Source organism: Vanellus vanellus, assembly GCF_965231255.1.
Source record: "Vanellus vanellus genome assembly, chromosome: 28".
NCBI classification, from domain to species: domain Eukaryota; kingdom Metazoa; phylum Chordata; class Aves; order Charadriiformes; family Charadriidae; genus Vanellus; species Vanellus vanellus.
The window spans coordinates 2,139,287-2,150,221 of record NC_138933.1 but is presented as its reverse complement, the minus strand read 5'-3'; the positions used below and the strand labels follow the sequence as shown (position 1 = coordinate 2,150,221).

At 70.2% G+C, this 10,935-nt stretch overlaps 1 protein-coding gene across 1 annotated transcript; it reads right to left on the bottom strand.

The window, feature by feature from the left end:
• Window positions 1-971: 971 nt before the first annotated feature.
• ERBB3 (erb-b2 receptor tyrosine kinase 3) lies at window positions 972-10,514 on the bottom strand (the record flags this gene model as incomplete). Its single annotated transcript, XM_082496487.1, has 28 exons — window positions 972-1,492; window positions 1,920-2,184; window positions 2,670-2,741; window positions 3,048-3,209; window positions 3,280-3,377; window positions 3,601-3,747; window positions 3,824-3,899; window positions 4,137-4,292; window positions 4,378-4,563; window positions 4,665-4,763; window positions 4,844-4,963; window positions 5,167-5,308; window positions 5,849-5,902; window positions 5,993-6,147; window positions 6,225-6,315; window positions 6,708-6,840; window positions 6,920-7,119; window positions 7,467-7,557; window positions 7,642-7,715; window positions 7,799-7,919; window positions 8,033-8,146; window positions 8,238-8,379; window positions 8,985-9,103; window positions 9,183-9,248; window positions 9,373-9,498; window positions 9,903-10,089; window positions 10,174-10,325; window positions 10,367-10,514. The coding sequence occupies 28 exons, from the start codon at window positions 10,512-10,514 to the stop codon at window positions 972-974; spliced, it is 4,017 nt and encodes a 1,338-aa protein (XP_082352613.1).
• Window positions 10,515-10,935: the final 421 nt, after the last annotated feature.

Here is a 10,935-nt window from a genome sequence, read left to right as displayed (position 1 = left end):
TCACTTCTGGTCAAATTCCCTTTGTCTTTATTCAGCATTTATAAACCCGGCCGGGGCCGGGGCCGGGGGCGGCGCACCGGGGAGAGGGACCGGGGTGGGCTCCCACCCCCCGCCCCCGGGCAGCCCCCGTGAAACGTGGAGTAAACACCGCGGAAAAGGGACTGGCAGGGGGCGGCGCAGCCCCCACACCCCCCGGCTTCCCTCCCGGCCTCGGGGGCCCTGAGTCACACCAGGCACCGCGACCCCCTCCCCGACACCGACCAGGGAACACCCCTGCACGGACCCCAGGGGGGGACGGGGGGCACCCCCAAACCTTCACTCCGGTTCCAGCAGGGAATGGGAAAACCTGAAAATTAGCCTGGGGGTCCTTCTCGCCCAGAAACCCCCATCCCACCGCCTCTGCGCCCCGGGCAGCCCCAGCAGGGACCCCAACCCCGGACAGGGACTCACAGCCCCTAGAGAGGGGCCCCCAGCCATGGACAGGGACTCCTGGCCCCAGACAGGCACCCCCAGACCCCAGCCCCAGACAGGGACCCCAGCCCTGGCTATGGACACCCCCCCCCCGCCCCGGACAGGGACGGACCCAGCGCCCCTGCAGACGGGGAGCACCTTCAGCTGAGGGGAGTGACTGGGGGGCACCCACTGGGCAGAGCAGGAGGAGGACCCAGGGGTCTGGAGCCCCTCTGACTCCCTTCTGTAGGGGGCCTGGGCTGTCCCCCTCCCCAGCACGAGGGGCTCGGGATGACCCCCACTGGCCCTGTACTCTGGGAGCGGCTCTGGGAAGGGTGGTGGGGAGCGGGTGCACCCTGAGGGCTCGTGCCCCCCCTCCCCTCAGCCCCCTGCCCGTGCTCCAGCTTTGGCTCATGCCCCCGAGGGGGGATCCTTCATATCCAGTGTAAACAGCCCCGGGGGGGCAGGAAGGCCACAGGGGGCCAGCAGGGCCCGGAGGAGGGGTGCGGGGGGGGGGTCCCCTACGTCCGCTGAGCATCCGCCTTGGCGAAGAGGCGGCTGTGCCAGTAGTCGGGGTTGTCGAAGGCGCAGTCCGAAGCCTCCAGGCTCCGCAGGGGCTTCATGCAGGGGGTGGGGGGTCCGGGGGGGCCGCGGCAGCCAGGGCAGCGGGGGGCCAACACCGCCTCCATCTCCTCGTAACCCTGCTCCTCCTCGGGGGCCGGAGCGGCTTCCCCCGGGCGCATGTCAGTGTAGCCGTCGTGTCGGGGGGGGCCACCGTCCTGGCGGGGTCCCAGCCCCCCGGCCACGCTGCCCAGCGAGCGGCTCAGCCGCGGCTGCTTGTTCATGTACTCATAGTCCTCCTCCTCCTGCCCTCGGCCCGGGGGGGCCGCGGGCTCTGAGCCCACCTCCATGTATTCGTAGCCCAGCTCCTCCAGTGAGGCTGGCCAGGGCGGGGGGGCTCCCGCAGGACCCCCAGGCCGGCGGTTCATGTACTCGTACTCCTCCTCTGGCTCTGGCACTGAGCCCACCATGGGGTCTGGCTCTGTGGGGTGGGGGTGAGATGTTGGTAAGGCCCCTCCCCGTGTCCCCCTCTCTGCCCATGGGGCCTCTCCCGAGTTTGGGGGGGTCTCGGCTGCGGTATAGATGGGTTCATCCCACCCCTCACCCCTTAAAAGATGATCCCCCTCCAGCCTGTACCCCAACCCTGCACGAATGAGCCCCCCCATCCCTAACACCCCTGGGGACAGGGTGCCCCTGCCCCACAGACACAGGACCCCCCCTCCCCAACCCAACGAGGATGAGCCCCCACCCCCTTAACCCCAAACCCTGTGGGGACGGGATCCTCCACCCCTCAAGGACGAGCTCCTCTCAACCCCATGGCGAGGGGGGAAGCAAACCCTCTCCGACAGAGAGCACCCCTCCGACTCTGCACGGATGGGACCCCCCCTCCCAAAGGCTGCACCCCTCACCCCGTCCGGCGCAGTTGGGGGTGACGTAGCCATTGGCGTCCTCCTCGCTGCCCTCAGTGCTGGGGGGCGGGGGGGGGAAGCTCTCCCGCTGGGACAGGTAAGCGCTGTCCCCCCGCGAGCGCAGGCTGCGGCAGAGGCTCCCCGAGAGCGACCCCCCCTCGCCCAGGTCCAGCTCCGAGGCCGTGCCCCGGCCCTCCGACGACTCCGACACCGTCCGCCCCAGGGACTCCTGCCGGCTGCGACGCGGAGGCCGGCACCCCCCACCCTGGGGGACATGGGGCTGAGGAGGGGCACCCCTGCGGACACCAGCTCCCCCCCCCGATCCATGGCCACCCCTTCACCTCCCACCATCCCGCCATCCCACAGCCACCCCTGCCCCCCCTGTCCTGGCACTCCATGGCCACCCCCCATAGCTCCTCCAGCACCCCACGATCACCCCCCCATAGCCCCCCAGCACCCCATGGCCACTCTCTTGTCCCCCAGCTCCCCATGGCCACCCCCTATAGCCCCCCAGCACCCGATGGCCAACCCCTTGCCCCCCCAACACCCCATGGTCACCCCCCCATAGCCCCCAACAACCCCATGGCCACCCCCTTGCCCCCCAGTTCTCCATGGTCACCCCCCATAGCCCCCCAGCTCCCCATGGCCAACTCCTCGATAGCCCCCCAGCTCCCTACGGCCACCTCTTTGCCCCCCAACACCCCCTCAATAGCCTCCCAGCACCCCTGGTCCCCCCCGACCCACGGGTACCTGGCGGCCGCTGCCGAGGCCAGGCTGGTTCATGGGGATGTAGCCGGCGGGGGGGCTGAGCAGGCTGGGGCTCTGCGGGGGGACGGGGATGGGGGTTGACATGCATTGGGGGTACACAGGGGCTGGGACCCCCCCCCTCTGCTGCGGGAATGGGGCGCGGATCCCGACAGGGCTCAGAGGGGACAATGGGGCAGTGGGGATTGGGGGTTCCCATGGGTTGGCCCCGCATCCCACCCCCATGGGGGGGGGTTGGGGTTAGGAGACCTTGTGTGACATCCTGGGACCCCACGCCATGTCCCAGGACCCTGCGCCCCCCACCCTGCCCCACGCCATGCCCAGGATGAGCCCCACAGCCCCGGGGATGCCGAGGGGTCTCACCCGGGCACAGCTGCCCCGCGGCCGCGGAGGGTAGAGGCCGGTGTTGAGGCCGAAGGAGGCGTCCAGCTCCTCCTCCTCCTCCAGCTCCAGCGTCTCCATGTCATCCAGCTCCTTGTCGCTGAGGGTGGGGGGCTCGGCGGGCGGCGCGGCCCCACTCTCCTGCTGCAGGGATGGCCGCGTTAGGGGCAGCGGGACCAGGGCCGAGGGGGGCCTGGGGGGAGGTCGTGCCCACCTTGATCACCAGGTAGCGCGGGGGGTCGCGGGCCATGCGGGTGAACTCGTTCGCCAACTCCTTGAAGGTGGGACGGATGTTCTCATCGATCATCCAGCCTGGGGGGGACGGTGGGGGCTGAGGGCATGGACCTGTCCCCGGGGATGGGGACGGGACCAGGACCCTGTCCCAGGAATGGGGACAAGGATGGAGACGGGACCGGGACCTTGCCCCAGCAACGGCGACAGGACCAGGACCCCGCTATGGGGACGGGGACAAAGATGGGGATAGGACAAGGACCCTCCCCGGGCAGGGGGCCGCAGGCGGTGGCCCCACACTCACACTTCACCATCACCATGTAGACGTCGATGGTGCAGATCTGGGGCTGCGAGAGCCGCTCGCCCTTCTCCAGCAGGTCGGGCACCTCGGCCAGCCGGATCCCAGCATAGGGCTCAGCCCCGAAGGTCATCATCTCCCAGAGCGTCACACCTGTGGGGACAGTCCCTGTGAGCCCCATGGGGCTGGGGGGGCCCAGGGTGGGGGGTCCAGGGGGGCTGGCGCTCACCATAGCTCCAGACGTCGCTCTGGTGCGTGTACTTCCCAAAGTGGATGCTCTCCAGCGCCATCCACTTGATGGGCGTCTGCGAGGAAAGGTGGGGTATGGGGGGGCGTGGGGATGGGTGGGGGGACATGGATGGGTGGGGGGAGGTGGGGCGAGGGGACACCCCGCAGGGCAGGGGGCACGGAGGGGACGGGACATCCCTGGGTGCGGGGGGTACCGGAGACACGGAGAGGAGGGGCTGCAGTGGGGGTGTGGGGTGGGGATGGGGTGCCCCATGGCACAGGGTGGGCTACAGGGGTCCCTGGCAGGTGCCCACCTTGACCTCGTTGTAGAAATACTTCTTGTCGTCGGGGTAGAGGAGGTCGGCGATGCCGAAATCGGCCACCTGCGCCTGGCTGGGGGACTTGAGCAGCACGTTGCGGGCGGCCAAGTTGCGGTGCACCATACGGTGCTCCTCCAGGTAGTACATGCCCTGGGGGAAGAGGAGGGGGTGTCAGTGCAGCCGGGGGGGGGGGCGGGGGGACCCCCAAACAGACCCCCCCACCTCGGGGACTCACCTTGGCCACCTGGACGCACCAGTTGAGCAGGAGCTGGGGGCTGATGCTGTCGCGGTTCTTGCGGACGTAGTCCAGGAGGGAGCCCAGCGGCAGGAGCTGCGTCACCAGCTGCAGCTGGGGGCCGGGGCAGATGCCCAGCAGCCGCACGATGTAGGCATGGTCCAGGCTGCCGATGGCCAGCATGTGCTGCGGGGGCACCGTCAGCCGCGGCCGAGGCCCCCCCGACACCGCCGGTGGGAGCAGGATCTGGCCCGTGTCCATCCCCCCCACCTCCGGCCGGGACTTACGTCAGTGACGGCGTGGAAGGACTGCTGCCCGCTCCAGTCCTGGATCACCTTGATGCTCACCGGGATCTTGATGGAGTCCCCGTCAGGGATCCAGATGCCCTGGGAGGGGGGGTTGGGACACCCCGGTGAGTGCCATACCCAGTCCCGGCTGAGCCTCCCCCATCGAGCCCCCCCCTCACCTTGTGCACGGTCCCGAAGACGCCGGAGCCCAACACCTTCAGCCGCTTCAGCTCCGTCTCCTTGAAGATGCGGGCCAGCACCTTGTTGGCTTTTTCACTGGGGTCCAGCGGCTCCAGGCTCTGCCGGGCGGGAGACGGCGATGGGGACAGGGACGGAGTGGGATGGGGAGGGATGGGGATGGCAGCAAACAGGGATGGGGATGGGGATGGGGATGGGGATGGGGACAGGTCCCACACCCCTCCCGCCTGTCGAACCCCCTCCCTGTGGCCCCAGTGCTCCCCCCAGGACCGAGACCCCCCCCGGGCACGACCGCCCCACTCACCTCCCCTCTCTCCAGGTAGCGCCGCATCGCCCGCTTCTTCTGGATCTTCTTGCCCCGCCAGTAGAGCAGGGCGAGGAGGACGCAGGAGCAGGAGAGGAAGAGCCCCCCGACCACCATCACCGCGATCACCGTCGGTGTTTTCCTGGGTGCGGGCGGAGGCCGGGGCTGAGCTCCCGGTGCCGGCAGGTCCCGGCCCGCCACCGCCGCTGCTCCCCACGCGCTTCCCACGGCCCTGATGCCGCGGGGGCGGACGGCACCCCGACCCCTGGGGCTGGCGGGGGTGGCATGGCACGGCACAGCACGGCACGGCACAGCATCACATGGCGCAGCACGGCACGCCAGAGCACACCAGGGCATGGCGCGGCACGGAGCAGCCAGGCGTGGTGGAGCATGGCACGGCGCACCCGGGCACGGCACGGCGCAAAGGCACACCAGGGCATGCCATGGCACGGTGTAGCGCGGCGCAGCTTGGCACCGTGCAGCAGGGCACGGCGCAGCACGGCACACCGGGGCATGGCACGGCACACCGGGGCACAGCACAGCGCACCGGGGCATGGCATGGTGCACCAGGGCACGGCACGGCACGGCACCATGCAGCAGGGCAGGGCATGGCACAGCGCAACTTGGCACGGCACAGCGCAACCCGGCACAGCACAGGGGGTCCCCGCAGCCCCCGCAGTACCTGGAGACGGGCAGGGGCTCCCCCAGGCAGTCCCGCAGCAGCGGCCCCAGGCACCTGCGGAGAAGGAGCCGCGGGTGAGACGGAGCACGGGGGGTCCCCTTCTCCGGTGCCGGAGCCCCCCCCCACCCCTCCGCCCCGGCGCACCCGCGGGTGCAGTTCTCGTGGCAGGGCCGGCACTCGCGGCTGGCGTCGGGGTACTTGTAGATGGGGCCGCGCTCGCCCAGGATGCCCTCGGGGCAGTTCTCCACGCAGTGGGGGCCGTCCCGGTAGTGGGCGCAGCGGGTGCAGGTGTCGGCGCCCTGTGGGGCAGGAGGGGACCGTGAGGACCCGCGGGGACATCACCACCGCTGCCGCGGGTCCGCGGCCGCAGCCCTACCGAGCCATTGCAGGTGACGTTGCCCTCTATGCGCTCGCACTCGGGGTGGCACTCGAAGCACTCGCCCCCCTGGGTGAACTCCCGCGTCTCCCTGCGGGGACAAGGCAGGGTCACCGGCCCACCCCGGCGTCCCAGCTCACACCAGTGCCCACCACGGGGTCCAACCCAGCGTCCATCCCTCCCCGGGGTCAGTGCCCCCCACAGTGTCAACTCACCCTGATGTCCACCCCAGCACCCATCCCGCCACGGGCTCAGTCCCAGCCCAGTGTTCATCCCACCCTGGTGCCCTCCACGGAGCCAACCCCACCTTGATGCCCACCTTGATGCCCTCCATGGAACCAACCCACTTTGATGCCCTCCATGGAGCCAGCCCTGCCTTGATGCCCACCTTGACGCCCTCCATGGAACCAACCCACTTTGATGCCCACCTTGATGCCCTCCATGGAGCCAACCCCCCGCGGGTGCCCCCCCAGACCCCCTCACCCCTGGGTGAAGCGGCAGGTGGGCACGCAGACGCCGCGGCGGCTGTAGTGGCGGCAGGACAGGCACTGCGTGGGGCCGGGCCCCCAACAGCCCTCGGCGGAGCACAGCGGGTCGCACACCTTCCCCTCTTGCTCTGTGGGGCGCCAAGGGGGCTCAGCCGGGGGGGTCCCCGGGGTCCCCACCCCCCCGGCCCCGGCCCCGGCCCCACTCACGGCACTTGCTGCGGGGTTTGTTGTTGCGGATGTCGAGGTCGGCGCGGCGGCGGCTGAGGGCTGCCCACTGCACGGTGTGCAGGTAGCAGAGCCGGCGGTTCTCGGTGATGTAGACTCTGCCGGCGCTCACCTCCCGCAGCGAGCGCAGCCCCAGCGACGTCACGTTCTCGTTCTTCATGATCAGCAGCGAGAAGCCCCGGCTGCGGGGAGGGCGTCAGGGCGGGGGGACCCCCGGGGAGGGGGGAAGGCTGCTCCGAGAGCTGGGGGGGGGGGTCCTGCCAACCCCGAGGGGACGCGGGGACAGGCAGGGATGGGACGCGGGGCTGGGGGATGCAGGAGAGGGGATGGCAGGGCGTGCAGGGACGGGACGTGCAGGGACAGGGGACGATGGGGGATGCAGGGACATGCAGGGACCAGGGACAATAGGGGATGCGGGGATGGGGACGATGGGGAAAGACACGGGAACAGGGGACGACGGGGGGATGCAGGACACACGTGAGGGGGTGGCGAGACGCCAGGTCCGGGGGCCGCGGGGACGGGGACTCACTTGTACAGGCTCCGTCCCCCGATGGTGACCAGGTTGGAGAAGACGCTGAAGTTGTGCATGTGCTTGGGCCAGGACTGGATGTTCAGGTACCCTGCGGGGGGGGCAGGACCGGGGTCAGGGTGGCACCGGGAGGGGGTCCCGGGGGGTCCCAGTGTCCCCCAGCCCCGCAGCTCACCCGTGATCTCCCGCACCGTCCGGAAGACGTTCAGCTTCTCGGGGTCCAGCGCTGAGATGTTGCGCCAGGGATCCCTGCGGAGCCGGAGCCGTCAGCCGGAGTGGGACGGGGGACTGTACCCCACTGCCCCCAGACCCCCCAGACCCCCCGCCCTCACCCCTCCAGGCCAGTGATGAGGAAGTCCAGGTTGCCCAAGATCTTGGTGCAGTTCACAAAGGTGTCGATGTTGCTGGAGTCCACGGTCTGGTACTTGCTGCCGGCGCCGGTGCCCTCGCAGGCTGCGGGATGGGGACAGGATGGGGACAGGATGGGGACGGGATGGGGACAGTGAGGGCTCATCCCGTGGCCCTCGACACCCCTCCGCCCCCCTCCCCGGCCCGCAGCCCCCTACCCTTGGGACACAGCCCCGAGCAGGGCTCGCACATCTTCAGCCCGTTCTTCTCCACCTCCATCTTATCGTTGGGGCAGGCGCGGACGCAGGAGCTCTGGTCCACCACGAAGTTGTCTGCGGGGAGACCCTCGTGGTCAGAACCCGGACCCGGACCCCCTCCAGGGCTCCCCCACCCCCCCACGGCCCCCCCTGCGCCCCGGCTCACGCGGGCAGCTCCGGACGCAGATGCCCCCGTACTGGTACTTGGTGTCGGGGTTGGGCTCCAGCTGGAAGGTCAGCTTGTTGTAGATGAGGGGCTGCGGGCAGAGCGGCACGCACGCCCCGCTGTCGTTGAAGTGCCGGCAGGCCTGCGGGATGGACAGACGGACGGATGGATGGACGGATGGACAGATGGGGGGAGGCATGGCGACACGGCGGGAGGGGCACAGGGATGCACGGACACCGCTTGCCACGCAGGGACGGCATCGCCCTGCGCCCACCCCGGGGGGGAGAGCCCTCCCGTGGGGGCAGATGGACAGACGGACGGATGGGGGGGATGGATGGAGGGACAGAGGGATGGAGGGAGGGTTGGACAGATGAATGGAGGGATGGATGGACGGATGGATGGATAGTGATGGGCAGAGGGATGGATGGATGGAGGGAGGGATGGAGGGACAGGTGGACACATGGATGGACGGAGGGATGGACACACAGACACCTCCCCCACCCCACAGGGACAGTTCACCCCCCCACACCCACCCTGGGGGGACACTGATGAGCTCCCTCCCGGGGGGGGTCAGACAGACAGACACGCGGGTGGATGGACGACGCACGGGTGGGTGGGCAGACAGGGGGATGCACGGACAGACAGACAGAGGGATGCTGCTCAGCATCGCCCTCTCCCCCCCCCGGGGGTGCCGGGATGAGGCCCCCCGGGGCAGCCGGGGGGTGGGGGGGTGGGGGTGCCACGTACGAAGCAGTGTGTCTGGAGGGGGCCGGTGCAGCCCCCCGCGCACTCCTCGTGGCAGCACTCGTTGGGCGCCCGCCCGAAGCAGCGCCCGTTGCACTGAGGGGCACAGATGGTCTTCGTCACTGCGGGGAGATGGGGGTGAGATGGGGGGGGACAGCCCCCACCCCCCCCAGCCCCGGGTTCCCCCCCCCCGGTACCCACGTTTCTGGCAGTCCTCGGGGCCGGGCCCCCAGCAGTGCCCACCGCAGCTCTCGTGGCACGGGGCGCCTGCGGGGGGAGCGCAGGGGGTCACCCCCAGAGCCGGTGGGTGTCACACACACCCCACACCCCCCAATTTGGGGTCCCCTGTGCCTATCCCCCCCCCCCCCCCCTTCCCTCACCCGCCACGCACAGGCCTTGCCGTTGTCCCCCACGACGGGCTCCAGGCGGGGGTCCCGCATGATGTCCCGCCACTCCACCGTCTCCACGTGGCAGAGCTGCGCGTTCTTCTCGATGTAGACGCCGCCGGCCAGGATCTCTGCGGGGGAGGGGCGGGGGGTGACGGGGGCTGTGGTGTCCCCCCCCGGCCCTGCAGGGAGGGGATGGCACCGCTCCGGGATGGGGCCCATGGAGGGGACAGCACTGCTCGCAGCGGGGGGACACCACCGCTCCGGGATGGGGACACCACCGCTCCGGGATGGGGACCACAGCGGGGACAGCACAGCCCCAGAGTGCGCGCAGGGGGGTGGTGGCACCAATCTGTGACGGGGACCATGGCGGGGGGGGTGTGACACTGCTCTGGGATGGGGACCACAGGGTGGGGGACACCATCAATTTGGCATGGGGACCACAGGGCACAGTGGGATGGCACCACCCTGGGTTGGGGACCACGGGGGGACGGACACCGCTGCGGGACGGGTCCCAGGCCACCGGGGGTCCCACCTGTGAGCTGGTTGAGGCCGAGCTGGCGCAGGGCGTGGGTGGTGTTGGGGTTGTAGTTGAGCAGGACGAAGAGCGCGTACTTCTCCTCGTAGAACTGCGTCCCGCGGATGACGCGCAGGTTCTGCAGCGGCAGCGAGGCGAAGACGTTCATGGCGATCAGGATGTAGCCCGTCACCTCCCGGATGGTCTGCGGGGCAGCGGCACGAGTCAGCCCGGCGGGTGCGGACCCCCACGTCCCCCCGGTGCGTCCCCCCGCCCCCCCCCAGCTCACCTGCAGGAAGGAGAGGTCCTGCGTGTGGTCGATGAGGACGATCTCCAGGTTGCCCATCACGATCTCGCAGTTGTTGTACATCTTGTGCAGCGTCTGGTACTGGTGCTGCGCGTCCCCCGTCACGCTCAGCCCGTTCAGCGTCCCCGCGCACACTGCGGGCACAGCACCCTGTCCCCCACCGCGGCCACCGCACCACTCCCTGCTGCCACCGTGTCCCCCTGCGGTGGCCACATCCCCCCCTGCGGTGGCCACGTGCCCCTCTCGATGGCCACAGCCGTGTCCCCCACGGGGTCTCTCTCCCCCCAAGCTGCCCTCACCCTCCCCTTGATGACCACGGCCATGTCCCCCCACGGTGGCCATGTCCCCTCCTCAACAGTCTTGTCCCCGTCCCCCCCATGCTGGCCATGTCGGCCCCCAATGCCTTCTGCAGTGTCCCTGTCCCCTCCATGCCATGTCCCCCCCCATACCGTCCCATCTACCCCCTTGGTGGCCACAGTGGTGCCCCCGCGGTGTCCCTGACACCCCCATGGTGTGTCCCCCCCTATGGTGCCCCTGTCCCCCCAATGCTACGTCCTCCCCACGGTGGTGTCCCTGTCCCCCCCATGACGTCCCTCCCCTATGGTGGCCACAGTGCTGCACCCACAGTGTCCCTTACCCCCCCCCAGTGTGTCCCCCCCATGGTGGTCCCCCCACAGTGTCCCTGTCCCCCCCACGGTGGCCATGGTGGTGCCCCCATAATGGTCCCCCCATGGTGTCCCTCTG